This window comes from Hemitrygon akajei, unplaced genomic scaffold (genome assembly GCF_048418815.1).
Source record: "Hemitrygon akajei unplaced genomic scaffold, sHemAka1.3 Scf000139, whole genome shotgun sequence".
NCBI lineage: Eukaryota > Metazoa > Chordata > Chondrichthyes > Myliobatiformes > Dasyatidae > Hemitrygon > Hemitrygon akajei.
In genome coordinates, this window is record NW_027332025.1 from 338,811 (window position 1) to 360,196 (window position 21,386).

Below are 21,386 nucleotides of genomic sequence, written 5' to 3' on the forward strand. Positions count from 1 at the left end.
GAAGAGGCCGGTGAGGTTGCATTAGGGTTAGCATATTGTTAGGGTATCCACGCCTGGATTATTGTATTCAGTTATAGGAAAGAGGACGCTAAGCTGGAATAAGTGCAGAAAAGATTTACGAGAATGGTGTCGGTACTCGAGGGACTGAGTTCTGGAGAGAGGTTGGGCAGGTTGGGACTTCACACCTTGAAGTGCAGGAGATTGAGGTGACGTTATGCAGGTGTTCCAAACTATGAGTGTACAGAAATGGGGAATGTGCGCAGTTGAGTGATCTCGGCCTTTTCTCCTTGGAGCGACTGAGGATGAGAGGTGACCTGATAGACGTTTATAAGATGATGAGAGACATTGATCGTGTGGATAGTCAGAGGCTTTTTCCCAGGGCTGAGATGGTTGCCACAAGAGGACACACGTTTAAGTTGCTGGGGAGTAGGTACAAAGGAGATGTCAAGGGTAAGTTTTTTTACACAGAGAGTGGTGAGTGCGTGGAATGGGCTGCCGGCAACGATTGTGGAGGCGGCTACAATAGGGTCTTTTAAGAAACTACTGGATAGGTACATGGAGCTTAGAAACATAGAGGGCTATGGGTAAGCCCAGTAATTTCTAAGGTCGTGACATGTTCCTCAGAACTTTGTGGGCTGGAGGACCTTTATTGTGCTGTACGTTTTCTATGTTTACTTTTCTTTTACCCCATTTTTGTGGAATCAACAACCAGACGGCACCGGTTTAAGGTGAGAGAGGATTGATTTAATAGTGATCCCGGGGGACAATTATTATTCCACTTTCACTTCCGGTTCATTGTTTAACTAACATGACGAGTGCACTGTCGGGTTGGAGGAGCAACAACTCATATTACATCCGGGTAGTTTACAACCTGATGACATGAACATCGACATCTTTAACTTCTACCTCTACCTTTTTTTTCATCAACCCACAGGCCCGTCTCCTCCATTCTGTCTCCACACTTCTCTCTTCCCCACTGCGGATTGTCTCCCTCTGGTTCCTCTTTTACTTCCTTTCGTCCCATGGCCCGCTCTCTTATCGTATCAGATTCCTTCTTTTCAGTCCTTTGCATTTTCCACCTACCACCTCACAGCCTCTCACTTCATCTCCCACCCCGCCCACCCACTGACCTTCACTGTTATCTGGCTTCACCTATCACCTACCAGCTTGGACTCTTTCCACACCCCGCACCATTTTATTCCGGCTTTTCCCACTTCCAGTCCTGATGAAGGGTCTCGGCAGGAAATCTCTGTTTTGCTTTATCCCCTCTATAGAAGCTACCTGACCTCCTGACTTCCTCCAACATTTTGTGTATGTTACTCTGCATCCGCAACATCTGCAGAATCCCATCGGGACAGAGTGCAGAATGCAGAGACTACATCGGGTCTCAGTAATGTCGAGGAGGCCACACCTGGAAAACTGAAAACAGTAGATGACCCCAACAAGCACGATGTTGAAAAGTTGCCTCATATGGAAGGACATTTTGGGACCCTGACTAGTGATGAGGAGAGAGGTTATGGGCAGGTCTGGCACTTCATCCACTTGCAGTTGGCTTCCAGCCCCTACACCCCTTCTTATTGCTGTAAACCTCTCCCTTTTGTGGACAACACTGCCACCTGGTGGTGATTTACCACAATAACAGGACCCCCTGATTTGTGGACTCCATTGTCACCAGGTGGCGCTCTGCCGCAATAACGCTGAGAGACAGAAATGTGACGCTGCAGCCTGTTGAAATGTTTCTTCAAGATTCAGGGTTGTTTAATTCCATTTCCAGCAGACACGTGTAAATGAGGTCGAAATAATTATTACTCCGGCTCCAATACAGCACAAAAACACAATAGTAACAACATATATCCACAGCTTATATACTGTGCATGGATTGATTGTATGTTCATAAAGTGACGCTCGGCATAGGATGCCTGCATATAAGGTGACAGACAGGAAATGATAAAGTAGAGGTGTTTGGTGTTGTGGAAGTATGGGTAAGTGGGCAGAGATATTTATCAGCTTTACTGCTTGGGAAAAGGAGCTGTCCCAGAGGCTGGTAGTCCTGGTGAGGACGCTGCGTATCTACCCCCGATGGGAGTGAGACAAATAGTCCATGAGTGTGATGGGTGAAGGTAGATTGTGAAAATTAGGTTGGTGCTTGATCTCAAGAGAGGGAATTTGGAAAATACCAATGAGATGCCTTTTAGATCATCTTGGAATTGTGTAGCTGGCTGGTGGTGTAGTGGCATCAGTGGCAGGAGGTCCTGAGTTTGAATCCAGCCGGCACCCATCTGTGCTGGGTTAAGAGCTGGTGATCTCTTAAAAAAAAAATCTCACCCGGCAGAAGGCAAATACAACAATGGCAAGCCATTGCTGTAACTAGCCTAGCACACAATTTCCCAATACGTCAGAGGAAATCGCCTGCTAAGTTGAAAATTCCGGATGTGACCTACCTTCCCTTTGCAATTGTGCCCACTAGGGAAAAGTTAATTCTGGAATGAACCAAATTTGATTGGGGAGCTTTTGGTAAAGGGAGCATGTGGATACAGTGATAATAACATGACTGAATTCACCCTTCACTTTGAGAGGGGAAAGGTAAAACAAGATGCATTATTATTGGTGGAGTGAGGGGAACTATGGAGGCACTGGAGAAGAGCTTACCAAAGTTGATTGGAAAGGGACACTAGCAGGGATGATGGCAGAATAGCAATGGCTGGAGTTGCTCCACTTGACAGCCTCAGGGTTGAAGAGAAACACATCATATTCCACCTGCGTAGCTCCAACCTGAAGGCATGAATATCGATTTCTCCTTCCAGTAAAAAAAATCACAGCCCATTGCCTTTCCTTCTACTTACTCCCGAATAACGTAACTTTACACATTCTGACCACTTACATTTGGGACTTCCATATTCCTGCCAGTGCCTTCCACAGATAAGAGTGAGTACAATACTTATTCAGTTCATCAGCCATCACCTTTCACCCTCACCCCATTATTCCCTCTCCAGCATCATTCTCCAGTGGTTTGATATCCATTTCTGTCTCTCTTTTACACAATATGTACCTGAAATTAAAAATGGTATCCTCTTTAATATTACTGGCTAGCTCATCTGTGTATTCCATCTTTTCCTTCTTAATGGTTTTGGTTGCATTCTGTTCATTTTTAAAACTTCCCAATTCTCTAACTGCCTAGTAATTTTTGTTCTGTGCCCTCTTTGGTCTTTATGTTGTCTTTGGTTTCTCTTAGCAGCTACGGTTTTGTCACCTTACCTTTAGAATACTACTTCCTCTTTGTGATGTGTATATCCCGTCACTTCCAGATTGCTTCCAGAAATTCCAGCCATTGCTGCTCTGTTTTCATCCCTGCCCGTGTTCTTTCCAAATCAATTTTGACCAATTTTTCTCTCAGGCCTCTATAATTCTCTTTTTATTCATATCTGACTTTACTTTCTCCTTCTCTAATGTCGGGGTGAATTTGATCATATTAAGATCACTTGTCCCGAAGGGTTCTTTGAACTCAAGTGACCTAATTAATTCCGGTTCATTACAACACCCAATCCAAAATAGCTGATCCCCAAGTGGGCTCAACCACGAGCTGCTCTAAAAAAAAATGCATCTTGTAGGCATTCTAGGAATTCCTCCTCTTGAGACCAACACCATCCTGATTTTCCTAATCTCCTACATGACAATCCCCTATGACTATTGTAACATTGCCCTTGTGGCACTCATTTTCTATCTCTCATTGTAATTTGTGCACCACATACTGTTTTGGGGTCACTATACAATTCCCATCAAGGATTTTTTTGTACATTTGCTGTTCCTTAATTCTACCCACAGTTTCCACACTGCCCAACCCTATGCCACCTGTTATCTAATGATTTTATTTAATATTTTACCAACAGAGCCACACAACCCCACGGCCGGCTTGTTATTTCACACAATTCACACAAAGTGCTGGAGAAGCTCAGCAGGTCAGGCAGCATCTATGGATGGGAATCAACATTTCCAGCCGTGACCCTTCACCGGGACTCGTGATAACCACGTATCTGAAAAACCAACAAGCAAAAACAACAGAAAGTAGTGGAATATTGGGAAAACCTTTGGCAAAATTTATTTCAAGGCTTTAAAAAACTGCCGAACAGAGCTCAATAGTTAACAAATACAACAAAGGCAATAAACACTTCCATCAATACCGACATTGACTTTTTTTAATGGAAATATCTTAGTCCCATTTCAATCAGTAAAATTTACAAAGATAAGTAAGAACTGAAATGACAAGTTTAGAAAAAACTACTTACACTCAAACCCATTGAGATTAACACGACCTTGGACAGAAGGAGGAACAGGAATAACACACATGAGAAAGAAAATCACATAAGACCATAACACAAAGGAGCAGATTCGGCCATTCGGCCCATCGAGTCTGCTCCACAATTTCATCATGAGTGGATCCAATCTGCCCTTTAGTCCCATTCCCCCACCTTCTCACCGTAACCTTTGATGCCCTGACTACTCAGATACCTATCAATCTCTGCCTTAAACACATGCAATGACTTGGCCTCCACTGCTGCCCGTGGCAACAAATTCCATAGATTCACCACCCTCTGACAAAAAAAATTATCCGCATCTCTGTTCTGAATGGGCGCCCTGCAAACCTTATGCCATGCCCTCTTGTACTAGATTCCCCCAGTCACTCTCGCAATTGCATTCAGCAATGGGGATAGAAAAATATCCAGCCTACAGCTTATTGAAACTTTCTCCCCAATGTGAACCCGGTCGTGTGTTACAAGGTTAGATTACTGAGTGAATCCCTTCCCATATTCACAGCAGGTGAACGGCCTCTCCCCAGTGGAACACAATGATGCAGCCTTGGTGGAGACGGTTGAGATGATCTCTTCCCAAAGCCTGAGCAGATGATCTGTGGTGTGAACTCGCTGGTGTTTTAATAGATGAGATGATCGTGTGAATGCCTTCCCACATTCGCAGGTTGGCGGCCTCTCCCCAGTGGAACTCACTGGTGTGTTAGCTGATCAGATGAGTGAATCCATTCTCACAATCTGAGCGGGTGAAATCCCTCTCTGCAGTGTGAACTGACTGGTGAGTCACTAGGTGAGATGATGTGGTGAATCCTTTCCCACAGTCTGAGCAGGTGAATGGCCGCTCCCCAGTGTGAACTAACTGGTGTGCTTGTAGGCTACCTAACTGTGTGAATCCCTTTCCACAGTCTGAGCAGGTGAACGGCCTCTCCCCAGTGTGAACTCGCTGGTGAGTCTGTAGGTTGGATGACTGAGTGAATGTCTTTCCACAGAATGAGCAGGTGAATGGCTTCTCCCCAGTGTGAACTGACTGGTGTCTCCGTAGGTGAGATGCCTGAGTGAATCCCTTCCCACAGTCTAAGCAGGTGAACAGCCTCTCCCCAGTGTGAACTCGCTGGTGACTCTGTAGGTTGAATAATCGAGTGAATCCTTTCCCACAGTCTGAGCAGGTGAACAGCTTCTCCCCAGTGTGAACTTGCTGGTGTCTCTGTAGGTTAGATGACTGAGTGAATCTCTTCCCACAGACTGAACAGATGAAATCCCTCACTGCAGTGTGAACTGACTGGTGAGTCACTAGGTGAGATGATGTGGTGAATCTCTTCCCACAGTCTGAGCAGGTGAACGGCCGCACCCCAGTGTGAACTAACTGGTGTGTTTGTAGGCTACCTAACTGTGTGAATCCCTTTCCACAGTCTGAGCAAGTGAACGGCTTCTCCCCAGTGTGAACTCGCTGGTGTGTCTGTAGGTTGGATGACTGAGTGAATGTCTTCCCACAGACTGAGCAGGTGAATGGCTTCTCCCCAGTGTGAACTGACTGGTGTCTCCGTAAGTGAGATGCCTGAGTGAATCCCTTCCCACAGTCTGAGCAAGTGAACAGCCACTCCCCAGTGTGAACTCGCTGGTGACTCTGTAGGTTGAATGATCGAGTGAATCCTTTCCCACAGTCTGAGCAGGTGAACAGCTTCTCCCCAGTGTGAACTTGCTGGTGTCTCTGAAGGTTAGATGACTGAGTGAATGTCTTCCCACAGACTGAGCAGGTGAAATCTCTCACTGCAGTGTGAACTGACAGGTGAATCAGTAGGTGAGATGATGTGGTGAATCCCTTCTCACAGACTGAGCAGGTGAACGGCCTCTCCCCAGTGTGAACTCTCTGATGTACCTTCAGTTCAGATGACTGAGTGAATCCCTTCCCACAGTCTGAGCAGGTAAACAGTTTCTCCCCAGTGTGAATTCTTTGATGGATCTTCAGTTTAGATGAGCAAGTGAATCCCTTCCCACAGTCCGAACAGGTAAACGGCCACTCCCCGGTGAGAACTCGCTTGTGAGCCATTAGGACAGATGACCGAGTGAATCCTTACCCCATAAATTCAGCAGATGACCAGCCTCTGCCCAGTGTGAACTGACTGGTGTGTCCACAGGTGGGAAGACTGACTGCATCCCTTCTCACACACAGCACAGGTGAATGGCCTGGCCCAGTGTAAACTTGCTGATATACATTCAGTTGAAATGACTGACTGAATCCATTCCCACTGTCTGAGCAGATGAATGGTTTCCCCCCTGATTAAAATGATGGACATGCCAGTAAGTCAGATGACCGAGTGAATCCCTCCCCACAGTCTGAACAGGAAGGATGATCGAGTGAATCCCTTGCTCCATTTCTTAAATATCTGGACAGAGACAGCAAAACTATATTCGAGATTTCCGTAGACAAATTTCTTGTCATTTGTAACCTGTAAAAAGATTTTAAAAATCCATCAATGGGTGCAGGACAACATTTCAGATCACATGAGTTGTCAAGGTGTGAACTGACATCACACTGTTACAGTGAAGTTCAACACAACTTGGATGGAGAAATCATCTTCTAACTGGGCACAGTGCTGGTATCTGGAATGAGCATTGAACGCTCTGATGCTCTTCCTGTCTCTCTAAGAATGGGGCATTTCTGCCATCTCCAATCTGTGACTTGGCTCAGTTTGACTCTCTCCATTGGTATTATTCCCTGTTCCCACTGAGCTGCATTGGTGCCTGGCCCCACAGTAACTGAAACACTCTCACACAAATAGCCGGCAGTGTATTCCACGCACCCACCAATCTCCGTGTAAAATACTTACCCCTGACATCCCCTCGGTATCTACTTCCAAGCACCTTAAAACTATGTCCTCTCGTGTTAGCCATTTCAGACCTGGGGAAAAAAAAACTGGCTATCCACACGATCAATGCCCCTCATCATCTTATACACCTAAAAACGGCTCAAAACATAAACAAGGAAAATGTACACTGCTTTGAGGATTTCTTAGAAGTATACAACGTTATGAGGGTATAGATAGGATAAATGCAAGCAGCTTTTTCCACTGAAGTTGTGTGGGATGACAACCAGAGGTCATGGGTAAGTGGGGAAGGTGAAAATTTAATGAGAACATGTGGAAAAGCTCTTCACTGGTCGTGACAGTGTGGAATGAGATGAATATAAGTAGTGAAAATGAGCTCGGTTTCACCATTTAAAGGAAGTTTGGATGGGAGCCTGGATGGTAGGGGTATGGAGGGTGATGGTCCTGGTGCAGGTATTTGCATTAGACAGCTTAAATGTTTTTTGGCATTGACTAGATGGGCCAAATATCCTGTTTCTGGACTGAACTTCTCCATGTTTCTGTGACAAAGAAGCTGGCCAAACTTGTTTGGATGGGAAAAGGTAGGAGTGACAACGGAGCAGCAATGGCTGGAGTTTCTGGGAGCAACTCGGGAGCTGAGTGATCGATACATCCCAAAGAAGTGGAAGCATTGGAAAGGCAGGAGGACATATCCGTGACTGAAATGAGAAGCCAAAGCCAACATAAAAGCCAAAGAGAGGGCAAACAAAAGAGCAAAGACTATTGGGAATCTTTTAGAAACCAACAGCAGACAACTTTAAAAAAAAAGCCAGATGAGCTCAGGGCGTGGAATCCTGATATTGTAGTCATTAATGGATCTTGGTAGCACCCAACAGTCTGAGGCATTTGGAGGAACAAAAATATCCGGGGCCTCAATATCTCTTGAAAAGCAAGGTTCCCTGCACCTGTAACTTTTCAACTTTTATTTTGACAGGCACATACAATCTCCACATCCTCAAAATTTCACTTCTGAAGGCCTCCCACTTACAAGAACTCTGTTGCCAGGAATGAGCCTGTTCCAAACCACACTTGTCAGATGTTTCTGATACCATCAAAATTGACCTTTCTCCAATTTAGAATCTCAACCCGTAATCCAGACCTCTCTTTTTCCACCTTTACTTTGAATCTCATAGCAATATGATCACAAATTCTGTCACCAGCCCTGGATCATTTCCTAACAGCTTATTGTTCACTTCTATATCAGAGATTCTACATACTGATTAAGGGCACATTTGACAAACTCTACCCCATCTAGTCCTTTTACAGTATGGGAGTCCCATTCAATATATGGAAAGTTAAAATCACTTACTGAATCAACCTTTGTTTATTGGCATGGTCCGCAATCTCTCTACAAAGTTGTTCCTCTAAATCCCTCAGACTGTTGGGTGCAACCAAATTCCAATAATAGCTACAATATCATAATTCCCTGTCCTGAGCTCATTGGGCTTTCCTAAGATGCTTCTTGCATTGTGATATACACAGCTCAGCACATTCATCACACTATGCTCAACCATTTGATTGCTGACTCTATCTGAGGTCTGAACAACATCTGACTGGTGTCAAGAAAACAAACTCTCCCTCATTGTCACAAAAACAAAGCTGATTGTGGATTACAGGAGGAATGGAGACAGGCTAACCCCTGTTGACATCAATGTATCTGGGTTTAAGAAGGTGAACAGCTTTAAATTCCTCAGCATAAATATTACCAAGGATCTCACATTGTGTGTACATACCGGCTGTGTTGTGAAAAGAGCACAGCAGCACCTCTTTCACCTCAGATGGTTGAACAACTTGGGGACGGGGACCCAAACTCTTGAGGACATTCTACAGGGACACAATTGAGAGCATCCTGACTGGCTGCATCACTGCCTGGTATGGGAACTGTGCTTCCCTTAATTGCAGGAAATGGCAGAGAGTGGTGCAGACAGCCCAGCGCATCTGTAGATGTGAACTTTCCACTATTCAGGACATTTACAGGGACAAGTGTGTCAAAAGGCCCAAAGGATATCAGGGACCAAATTCACCACAACTACAAACTGTTCCTGCTGCTACCATTCAGGAAACGGTATCACAGCAAAAGTACCAACAGGCTCTGGGACATTATCTTCTACCAGGCCATCAAACTGATTAATTCATGCTGATACAATAGCATTTCAATGTTATATTGACTGTCCTATCTACAAACTATCTATTATATATTACTATTAATTACACATTGCACATTTTGGTGAAGATGTAATGTAAAGATTTCTACTCCTCATGTGTAGGAAGGATGTATCGAATAAAGTCACTTCAATTCAATTCACCCTCTCCACTATCTGTTCTGTCATTCTGGCTCCCATTTCCCCTGCAACTTATTTTAACCACATCACCCTCTCCACCCACACTAGCACTAGCAAGCCTTACCACTAGGATATTAGTCCCCTCCTGTACTGTTCCCCTAACTAATGAATTCACTATCACCTCTTTGACTTTTCTCTGTCAGGTAATTTACCCTCCCACCCCCCCCCCCCAACAGTTTCTGAAGTGTTCCACCTATTGTTGTGTGGGATAGCAACAAGAGTACTCTGCGATGGCTATTTAACCTCATTCCCCTTCCTGACTCTCTCCCAGTTTCCTGTGTCCTGCACCTTGGGTGTAACTCACCTCTCTTCATGTCATATCGATCACCCCCTCCAACTCCTGGATGATCCGGAATTCATACACTTCCAGTTCCAACTCCTTAAAGTGCCGGGTTACAAGCTGCAGCTGGATGCACATCTTGTAGGTGAGGACATCAGGGACACTGGAGGTCTCCCCACCTTCCCACCAATGCCCCTCTAATTTGTAATGACCAGTGTGCACATAAATCATGTACTGTGCATTTTTTTTACCCAGTGACATGTGCATAGTGAATTTTATACAGAGAGGTAATTATTTTCACAGCTCGCAAATCACTGTTGATAAGTACTTTGATCTCCCGAGTTCGATCAAATTCATCTGCACTCTCTCACAACCTATGTAGCAGGCCTGTAATGGGTAATGAAGGATTTTCTCACCAGAGCTTTTGCACATGTCCATATGTGGTTTGCTTGCTAAATTATGCTTTAAAAAGTCAGATTTGCAAATATTACTCCAAGTCTTTCCACTTGCAAATTCTCCAGCACCTCCTGCATTGTCACAATACATACAGGTAACACCAGTTTCTATATTGGACATAAATATTTCCCCTGAACCCTCTTGAGGAATTGAAGATATATAAAAAAATTCATTTTGAACATATGTAACCTCTGGCTAGAAGAATAATTGGGACTGAATAGGAATATTTGAACCGAAGTAAACACTGTCTTCAGTGGTTAGCCAGGACAGGCTCATTACCAGTTCTCTGTGGCTTGCAGAGAGACACACTGAGAGATGATAACATTGTATACTGTACCGTTGTTAGTTGATACCATTATACATTGTACCCTCATTTGAGTAAGGGGAGGAGGACTTGCTGATAAGGGCAGGAATGAACATCTGTGTAATTAAGTCAGGGCCTTGCAAAGGGAATAACTGATAAGGACTGGACAGTACATCCATCCATAATTAAAACCTCGATATAGCAAACTCTGTTAAGATTTGCAATTAAGATTTGTAATTAAGATTTGCACCAACACACTTGGTGGGCGTACCAGTTCAAATAACATCTTGCAATTGTAAGCATGGGGTGTACTATGAATAAATATACGGCTGTAACCCAAGTCAGTCGACTTGTCAGATAGTGGCAGTGCTTACGTGCCTTCCCTTTGACAACAGGGGCTCAAACTCCTGCAGGAGAATGTGCAATAAACTGTGGTATCAATAAGAAGCTGGTCTCTCGAGTTTTATTCAGATTCAGCTTTAACATTTGGCATCATGAACAGGATCTCAATATACAGAGTACCAAGCAGACGGGCTGAGTAAGCAGCTGAACCACTCTGGGGACTGTGGAGACTGACAGGGTGCCCAATAGGTATTTTACATTTGTCACTCACTGTCAGTTCCTTTGGACGTACGGTGCCTTGCCCAAGGCTGATCACATACCTTAACAGGATCGGGGAAAAAATCTGTCAGGAGACTCATATAAGGTAGGCAAAATTTTACTAAGTGGGCAGGAGGCAGTATTGGATAAAGTTTATTAAGTGGCCAGGAGGCGTTACTGGGTAAACTTTACTAAGTGGGCAGGAAGCAGACAAGTCAGGTAAATTCATCAATTGAGCAGGAGGTGCCTGCCAGGTAAATTTATCTGATTGTTAATTGAGCAGGAGGCTTTGTGCCCGATAAATTACTTAGAGATAATCGGTCAATTGCAGTCGATTGATACGAGTGTGCCAGGAGCAGCCCTACACAATTTTGTGTGAGAGTTTTCCAGACAAGGAAAAAAATTTGCAAATGATGAGTGCAGAACTGAGTAAGAAATTGGGGAACAAAATGTGGCCACGGATGGAGGGGGGTGGGGGAGCCTGGGTTATTACCTCATGAGAACAAGCAGTAAATCTGATATGGAAAAAGAACTGAGGAAAGAAGTGGAAATTGTTGAAAAGGGAATGGAAGGAAAAGGCAGATGTAAAATGGAACTTTGCCAGCTATGCCACTGATGGCCTAGTGGCTTCAGTGTTGGACTTCGAGGCGAGAGGTCCCGAGTTCGAATCCAGCCGACTCCCTTGCACACTTTCATCTGTGCTGGGTTAGAGCTGGTGAACAAAACAACTCACCCAGCAGAAGGCAATGGCAAACTACTGCTGTAACTTGCCTTGTACATGATTTCCCAACACCACACAGCAGCGTGGAAGGAAATCCTCGGCTAACTGGAAAATATCCCGGATGTGACATACCTTTAAAGTGGAACAGTATATTATCAGCAAGTTGGGGGAATAATGCATGTGAGAAAGGGATAGAGGTATGTACTGCAGAAGGAACGCCAAAGGTTGGGAGACGCTAAAAGCGGAGCGTGAATGGGTGGATGGGCGCCGAAAACGAGAGCAGGAAAAACAACGTAAGCAAACCAAGGCCGGCCCAGATAGGAGGGAAGGGTAGGGACATCAGTCTAAAGTTTGAACTGATAGGGAAACATGGGATTCCGAACCCATGTCTGGCATATTGACCCTGGATGTGATTTGTGGCCTGCTACAGCACTTTCACAGGAGACCAAGCCTTTAAACTGGGGGGACAAATACCCATTAATAATGATTTACTGCTCCAATGCTTACAAAGTTAGCCAACATTATTAATACAAATAATATGGATTGGCCTGACAATGACCAAAATCGAATGTGACGAGCTTTGACATATTATTGGGACCTGACTTTCAAATCCTGATCAACCCCGGAACTAATACTCTCCTGTTTGATTCTTACTAAGAGAGAGGGGGGCAGAACTATTTGACGTTTATTTTGACTATTTGCATGTTTACACTTGCTCGCAGCTTGTTTTATTTAGGCAAGGACAGTCACAAACACAGTCAGCCGGAGAGAAAGAAAGAAGATGGAAGGTTCGAAACAAAGGGCCTAGTGGCCAAAGGTCACCTATGCCCACAAGGGTGGGTTGACTATTGATCCAGCGTATACCGAATATGTGATTGTCACTTTGTTTGATCCATTGGAGTGGATCTGTTGGTTTGGGAGTATCCTGTGAGGACCACTTGTGCTAACCCTTGCCTGGGGGTGGTAATCACTTGAAGAGGTACCCCTGTGACCAATCACTGTTGGTGATAATTCGTATAATCCATATGGGGATTTTGTTGGAGTATCTCGTGGCTACCACTTTTGTTAACCCTTAGCTGGATTCGGGTGTGTTATGTGGTAACCACTTGTGAGAAGGGATATTCTGTGGAAATCACTGTCAGTAATACGTTGTGTGTTGGATCTGGATTGGGAGTACCTTGCAGAATCTACCTGTGTGTTAGCCCTTGCCTGGGTGGTAGTTCCTTCTGAAGACAGTACTCCTGTGATAAGCTACTTCTGATGATAATTCGTATGTGGATTTAGAACAACGACGGATAAGACCTACGGCGACTGTTATCCTGTTTTTACCGCTGTGGAATTTGTGGAATTCAACGTAATTGCCTTCTCTTGACATTCACCTTGGATTACAAATATCTCTCTCTCGTCATTGATTCCGTGGATGAACTGAATTTCATACTTTACCATCTCAAGACTTTCAGCTTGGTATTCCCTGAGCTCAGTGGTTTTGGAGTTATATTTACACTTATGTGTACTCATAACACTTTTAAACTTTTGATTATTTTGCTTAATTTGTTATATTATAAGTAGATACTAATAAAGACAGTGCTTTTAACATCAAAACCAGAGTCCAGGTGTGGTCTATAGCTGCTGGTTCATTTAAACTGTTCTGGGTGCGTAACAGTGGTGTTTGTGTTTATGTCTTTAAGAGGGCTCACCCCAGCACCCAGGGGCCCCTATGTTAACAACTTTCTGTCTCTCTGTCACAACTGGGCCAAGCAGGTAGAACCAGGGGCCTGCTGGGTTTGTGCCAAAATTCCTCAGTATGGTAAAAGTATGATTCAAAAGTCAGTAATCCTGCTCAACTAGAGTGAGGAACTCTCAGCCTGGGCTTTTTCAAATAACACCCAGGGAAGAGAGTGAGGAACTGTGGTCCAGTCTCGAGATGACTGTGGCTGTCAATGTTTTGAGGGATGGTATCTCAGGCCCCCACCAAACGGAACTTCCTACGCCGGGAAACATGCATCTTGGCCATTCCTGCAGGAGCCCAGCAGCGGAGAGGAATAACTGAGACTGAGAGATTTTGGATGATCGCTTTTCTCTCCTATGGAGTAACCAGGAATTCACGAGAGATAATCAATTTGGCTACAAGCACTTGAGGAGCTGGCAACAATACTGCAGGGGCCCTGACAGAAACACAGGCCCAAGTAACAGAAATATCCACTGAAATGATTGCAGTCCGGCAAACAGTCGTACAGAATTGTACAGCTTTAGATTTTATCCCAGCTGAGAAAGGGTGAACCTGTGCTATTATTGACACAGAATGCTGCGCCTATGTCCCTGATGAGTCCACTAACGTTACATCCCTCTCCAAGCACACAGCCAAGGAGACTGACAGCATCAAGAGAGTAGGGCAGGATGTACACGGGTTCACCGAAGGGTCGAAATGGTGATCTTCGAAGACCTGTCGGTAATATGTGGGGCATGATATTGCATTATGTCCAAATGGTTGTACATATCATTGTTATAATTACTGATGTATGCCGTTTTTGCCCACTGAGAAGTCAAAGATCTACTCGGTTGCTTTCTCTGTAAAAAGTTACTGCTTTGTTGATCATGTAATGATCTAAAGGAGGGAACGATAAAGTATGTAAAAGGGTTAACACTTTGTTAAACAATAGCAGCCTGTTTTTCTGAAAGAAACTTCTGATGATCAACCAATGTGCTAAGCCGTGCTGAGCCATATTTCTTCTTCAGGGTAGCTAGCTAGGGTTTCAGGATGCTTCTCTCCTTGTGCACTCATGTGTAGAGATAGGACAGCTTCAGTCTGTTCTGTGTGTGCAAGTCATTATGACTATTTTGTAACGTCTTTAGGGGCTGTCATAGTAAACATCTTTTGGCTCCAGCCTGTCCTGTGTGGGGAGTATCTGGACAGATATATCTGTGGTGTGAGGGGAATTCGTGGATTGGGTGGGAACAGTCACAGTCTGTTCCCAACTGAGTGACTAACTGAGTAAGCCCCAGGTGCTTGGAATAAAGAGTTTGTACTATACGGTCTCTGAGTGACTTAATCCGGATTCGACTTCGACAGAATGGGAGTGGTCTTAAAGGGCTGGGCTGCTAGAAGCACATTACCAGACCGGGACTGATTGCAACTGTGTCTGACAGAAGCATAACTGGTTATTCTGGGCACATTCAGTCTCCCTCTAACTATTTCCAAGCTTACTTTTTACAGGTATGTAATGTCCAAAGGACCTCTGTTTGAGTAAATGAGACTCACCAAACTTTCTCATGACTGAATCACTGGGAACTCTGAGTCTCTTGATGCAGAACTGTTCTCTCCAGTTGCTGTTCTCAGTCCTCAGGCCAGTTCACTTGTTGCTGTTCCCTCGTCTTCAGCTGTGGTTTGCTTCCAGTTGGGGTTTTTCTTCCAATAAACCTCTCACCGCAGGTCTAACTTTAACCAGAGAGATAATGAAGCATGTTAACATTAAAAAGGAGAACCAAACATTTCTGCTTAATGTTACTAAGAACAAAACTCACTGAAATTTAAACATTGAAGGCAGATATAATAATCTCAGTGAACAATCTTTTATTGTCCCTCACACATCACTAAATGATATGGGATAAGAAGGAGCCATCATTCAGTCAGGAACAGAATTATGTGATTCGATCCATCTGGTCCGCCTCACCATTTAACCATGGCTGACTTTTATTCCAACACCATGTTCCTGCCTTCCTCCTGTAATCCTGAGCTACTCACCAATCATGAATATATTAATTTCTGTCATAAATATACCCAAATGGCAGTCTCAACCAATCTCTGCAGCAACAAATTCCACAGATCAGACATCTTTTAGCCAAAAAATTCTTCTCATCTCAGTTTTAAAGGGAAGCATCTTTATTCAGAGACAGTGCTGTCAGATCACAGACTCCCTGTCTAATGGAAACATCCTCTCCATGTCCACTGTATCCAGGCTTTTCAGCATTCAGTAGGTTTACTTATCCATACATCCCTCCACCGTCCCTCTGAACTCCATTAAGCACAGGTCCAGAACCATCAAATGCTCCTCATACATAACATCGATTATTCCTGAGATTATTCTAGTAAACCATGTTAGCAGCAACTGTACTGAACACATTTCCAGGAATAAGAGATAAATTGGTACCAGGATAATATACAGGGTAAGTTGTGGTTTCTGTACTGTTCTACTAGCACAGAATGAGCCATTTCCATTTCCAGGTTAATTTCAGGAAATATAAACCATTCCAAGGTAAATGTAATAAAAAGAAACTAGTATTATCAGAAATGCTCAGCAAGTAAGGAACAGCTTTGGGAGAGGAACAAACTTTACAATTCAGGCCAATAATGTTTCATCAGAATGACTTCAAACATTTTCAGTTTTTATTGCAGATCTCCTGCAACTTGAGATTCTGCCTGATTTGCACCGAGTGACAGACAGGTGACAGTGAGGGGAGATTTCCAAACACAGTTTGAACACCAAACTCACGGGTCTATTTCTACTGTTGTAAAAATGGAACTGCCCATTTACTCATAACCTGTCCCTGTGAGAATGGAATGGGAACTCATCCTCTCCTCAGACTGGCAGTCATTGCTTCCAAAGGAACTCCAAAAACAAATATCTGCTCCCAGACCAGAAATACTTGCTCAACACCTCATAAGCACAAGCAGCTCGATCCTCGCATCCATTTTACCTGGATCAAAAACTATGATATCCCAGGACCCAATCTCACAGAATCACACAGCTTAATCTGCCACTCACCGACCCTGAGAGTCTCACACATTGTCCTCCCATCTCACACTGGGTAGTGCAATCGGGGATTTCCCCACAACCAATGTCCAGCTGCTCGAAATTTCTGCTTCATTGCAGAAGGACGACCATTCAGCCCCATCTGTAGAAGCACTAACCAAAGTCAAAGCCAACACAGGACTAGAGTCCAAGCGGCAACTCTCCCAGTACTCTTTGCTGATTGTAAAATGATGCAGTGTGTCAGCCAGTCACAGTTCAAAAACTAGCACTCCCACACCAATCCACAACAGAACTGGTACCTGATGACCCTCTAACTTTCCAGCTGACAAAAAATGATTCAGGAAATAACTCAGTGAGGATGAAAGAATACTTCACAATGAAGACAAGAAAGATTGCCGATATATATCATTGCAGAGGTATGATACAGGGTGGACCAAGGTTGACCCAGATAGTTGATGCATATCTGACCCTCACCAGATTTTTATCAACACACCATAGAAAGTTTCCCATTCGGACACTTCACGCTTTGCATGGTAACTGCTCCGCCCGTGACTGCGAGGAGTGGCAGAGACCTTTGGATCCAGATCGGCAGATCACAGAAACCATTCTCACCCTAGACTTCCCGACCCTCAGGAAAGCAGATAGTGAAAGCAAAGATCCCCACGACCTGGGTCGTTCTTTCCCACCCACCCCAATCCGGGAGAAGACAACAGCCATAAAGCTCCAGGACAAATGCAAGGAGCCTCAGGAATTGAGGGAAGTTAAAGTGACTCAGGGGCCAACATCAGATTTCCCAACACAACACGAAGGAAGCATAACCTCACATCCGGGGACTCTGACCACACACCGCATGATCATGATTCACAAACCAGAGGGCGGGGTAGATCTGCATTAAACAGCCTCACGTGACCTGTTGGTGGGTCTCTAATTTCAACTCTGTGGAAATAAACAGCCTGGGCTCCTGGTTTGGATCGTTCAATGCAGATTAAGTGAAATCCACATTTTTTTGAAGAGCCCAGATAATTAGAAAATAAATGAGTAATTGGCCCTCAGTTCGGCGCTCACGGCTAACATCGGATCTCCCCACTCGGGATCGGTCTCAATACTCACTGATGGGAAAACGATATCTTTGGCCTGCAGACTGTGATCTGACCCCTGTCTTCCTGACCCAGGAGGGGAGGACTCTTTCCTGATCTGACCCCTGGCTTCCTGACCCAGGAGGGGAGGACCCTTTCCCGATCTGACCACGGCTTCCTGACCCAGGAGGGGAGGACCCTTTCCCAATCCCACAGACGATCCGCTTCAGTACTGAGCAGAAAGGAAAACACCACCCACCTGGAGACAGTGAGCATGAGCGAAGAGATTGTTACATCTGTGGATAAATGGGAGGGGCAAACAGGATCACGTGACTGGTGGGGTCTCCCACCCCAGGCAGAGAGTCCAGCTACCAACCACTCTGTGGAAAGAGACAAACTTGCTGCTTACATCTCGTCTCACCTTAAGTGTATTAGACATTTCAACCCCCAGAAAAATATATCATCTGTCCACATAGATTCATAATCAGGTTTATTATCACCGGTGTGTGGTGTAAACTTTGTTAACTTTGCAGCAGCATTTCAATGCAATACATAATATAGAAGAAAAATAAAACAAAATAAAATAATAACAATTACAGTGTATGTATATCTGGGACCATTGCTCATTGTAATTGTTATAAATGACTTGGATGAGGAAGTAAAGGGATGTGTTAGTAAATTTGCTGATGACTCAAAGGTTGGAGGTGTTGTGGATAGTGTGGAGGGATGTCAGAGGTTACAGCGGGACACTGAAAGGATGCAAAACTGGGCTGAGAAGTCCCAAATGGAGTTCAACCCGGATAAGTTTGAAGTTGTTCAATTTATTAGGTCAAACATGATGGCAGAATATAGCATTAATGGTAAGACTCTTCACAGTGTGGAGGATCAGAGGGATCTTGGGGTCTGAGTCCATAGGACACTCAAATCTGATATGCAGGTTGACTCTCTGGTTAAGACGACGTATGGTGCATTGACCTTTATTAATCGTGGGATTGAGTTTAGAAGGGAAAGGTAATGTTGCAGCTATACAGGACCCTGGTCACACGCCACTGTGCTCACTTCTGGTCACCTCACTACAGGAAGAATGTGGAAACCTTAGAAAGAGTGCAGAGGAGGTTTACAAGGATGTTGCCTGGATTGGGGAGCATGCCTTATGAGAATAGGTGGAGTGAACTCGGCCTTTTCTCCTTGGAGTGACGGAGGATAAGAGGTGACCTGATAGAGGTGTATAAGATTATAAGAGGCATAGGTCATGTTCAAGGTTTCAATGTCCATTTGGAAATCAGATGGCAGAGGGGAAGATTCTGTTTCTGAATCACTGAGTATGTGCCTTCAGGCTTCTATATCTCCCTCTCTGATGGTAACATTGAGAAAAGGGCAGCCCTGGGTGCCGGAGTTCCTTAACATTGGACGCTGCCTTCTGAGACACTGCTTCTAATCCTCTGGTAATCTTATAAACATCTATCCAGTCTCACCCCAGAGAAAACAACACGTTTGTCCAACCTCCCGTTATAGCTCATGCCCTCTAATCCAAGCAGTATCCTGGTAAATTTCTTCTGCACCATCTCCAAAGCCCCGACATCCTTCCGAGAATGGGGGCGACCAGATAGATAGATAGATAGATACTTTATTCATCCACATAGGGAAATTCAACTTTTTTTCCAATGTCCCATACACTTGTTGTAGCAAAACTAATTAATTAAAACTAATTAAGAACTGTATGAAACACTCCAGATGTGGTCCAGCTAGCTTTGTAAAGCTGCAACACAACTTCATGACTTTTGAACTCAGTGCTTCAACTAATAAAGACAACCATGCCATTTGCCTTCTTATCGACCCGATCAATCTGTGCAGTCTCTTTCAGGGAGCGATGAACTTGGACTCTAAGATTCCTCTGATCATCAACACTGTTCAGGATTTTGCATTTAACAGTGTACTGTCTCATACATTCGACCTACCGAGCTGCCAAGATGATCATCACTAATCAAATCTCACTGAGATTTCTCAGGTCCTGTTGAATTTATTGCCAAGTGCACAAGTACGGGAAGGTACAGGTACAGAGAAACACTGACTTGTGGCAGCATCACAGGCAAGTACATTCAGATAACACACGGAACACAAATTATACGATTCTCTGTCATTAACAATATAGAAACATGTTTACGACATCCTGCTAATCGGACCAAAACAACGGGCTGAGCGGCGGCTCATCTCAGACGGTTCGGTGTGAAGGTCTCACAACCCGGACCGACCCCGGCAGATTCAGTGAAGGAACCGAGGCGAGGCCGCCAGTTCGGGAAAGTTCATCCCCTCCCCCTTCAGGTTTCACCGAACACCTTGTGTTTCTCTCTCCCTCCCCACCCCCACCTTTTATTCTCCAGTCCTGCCGAAGGGTTTCGGCCGGTAATGTCGACTGTATTCTTCCCCTAGATTCTGCCCGGACTGCTGAGTTCCTCCAGCATTTTGTGCGCGTTGCTCGAATTTCCAGCATCTGCAGATTTTCTCTTGTTTGAGTTCGGGAAAGTGAACTCACTACCCAACGTCAGACATCCCCGCTCGGGACCGGCTTCAATACTCACCGAAGGGAAATTGTTGGTGTTGCCCCGCAGAGAATAATCCGTCTCCGGCTCCCCGTCCAAGGGGGCGAGAACCCCCTCCCGATCCCGATCTCACCGCCGTCCCGCTTTCACAAAGAACGAAACAACAACACTGCCGTTCCCGGGAATGTGAGCATGCGCAATCTGCTTATTGCGTCACCGGCGTTGGGCGGAGCCTCGGAAAATGCTGACGATCTGCGGTAAACAGGATCACGTGACTCGGTGACTGTTCCACCCCCTTCACATATTGCCCGACCCACCGCCGCATTTCCCAAATTATTTCATTATTTCCCTATATTATTTCCAGATTTACACCAGACACGTATTTAGTTTTTTCCCTCCATATCTTCCCCGATCCCTTTTCAGCCACCCCCAGTTCACAGAGTTCTCAGAGTTATAATTTCGATTCCCATCCCATCCCATCACACAATTCAGACCCACACAGGAAATGTGCAGGTTTCAGTTAAATCAGTCTATGTTTATAAACACTTAATTATTAGCCCAGCCGTTAAACCGATAAAGCTCGAGCACAGCAGCACGTGGGTGACGTAACACACCGCGCCCGTCAGGGCAGATCCCGGTGTGGGGAGCCCATGTGTGACGTCAGGCGAGTGGGGGGGGGAGCTGTGTGACGTCACCTGTGGGGGAGAGCTCGTATTTAAAAGCACTTTAATGGATTTTTCGGTGGGACAACAACATTAATCACGGGTTTCATCACGGAATCCAGTGTTGTGGGATGTAAAGTCCCCTGTTATGTGTCCGGCTGTGCCGTGTTGTTGGTGGAGTGGGCAGCGTGGTGTTTGTCTCGATTCGGGTCACAACACCAGAATTGCCAGCGGGGTCCACACACAGTGTATCAGTCAACAGAAAACCTCTCGTCCCTGCAGTCTTTGTCTCTTAGTAAACTCAACACCCTGACAGTGTGGACCATAGATACCCCTGCCTCTCAGAGTCAGGGAATCACTCAGACAGCTGATCGCTGAGAGGATTTATATTTATTGGTCATTAAAGTTCACCCAGATTCGTTTGGACGGATTTGATGTGGAGTTCGGGGTGTCACAGTGAAAGGGCCGGACGGTCGAACTCTCTCC

The 21,386-nt window shown here is 44.9% G+C and overlaps 1 protein-coding gene across 7 annotated transcripts; it reads right to left on the reverse strand.

The window, feature by feature from the left end:
- Positions 1–3,629: 3,629 nt before the first annotated feature.
- Positions 3,630–20,453, reverse strand: LOC140723828 (uncharacterized). 7 transcript variants are annotated; one of them, XR_012097974.1, is made up of 4 exons: positions 20,278–20,453; positions 15,131–15,307; positions 7,133–7,203; positions 3,630–4,031 (listed from the first exon to the last, which is right to left on the reverse strand). XR_012097974.1 is itself a non-coding variant. In XM_073038377.1 (4 exons), exon 4 carries the CDS (start codon positions 6,349–6,351, stop codon positions 5,008–5,010), a length of 1,344 nt encoding a protein of 447 aa, XP_072894478.1. In that variant the 5' UTR covers positions 6,352–6,751; positions 7,133–7,203; positions 15,131–15,307; positions 20,278–20,453; the 3' UTR covers positions 4,100–5,007. The 7 variants fall into 7 exon arrangements, 5 of the variants coding, with proteins under 5 accessions (XP_072894478.1, XP_072894480.1, XP_072894479.1 ...); XM_073038377.1 differs by lacking the exon at positions 3,630–4,031 and adding an exon at positions 4,100–6,751; XM_073038379.1 differs by lacking the exons at positions 3,630–4,031; positions 7,133–7,203 and adding exons at positions 4,100–6,751; positions 17,958–18,078 and having other exon boundaries at positions 15,131–15,303.
- Between the last annotated feature and the right edge of the window lie 933 nt (positions 20,454–21,386).

What these genes read in the sequence shown, in the direction of transcription:
- LOC140723828 (XM_073038380.1), bottom strand. Translation starts at nt 6,351, where the DNA reads ATGGCTCACAAGCGAGTTCTCACCGGGGAGTGGCCGTTTACCTGTTCG.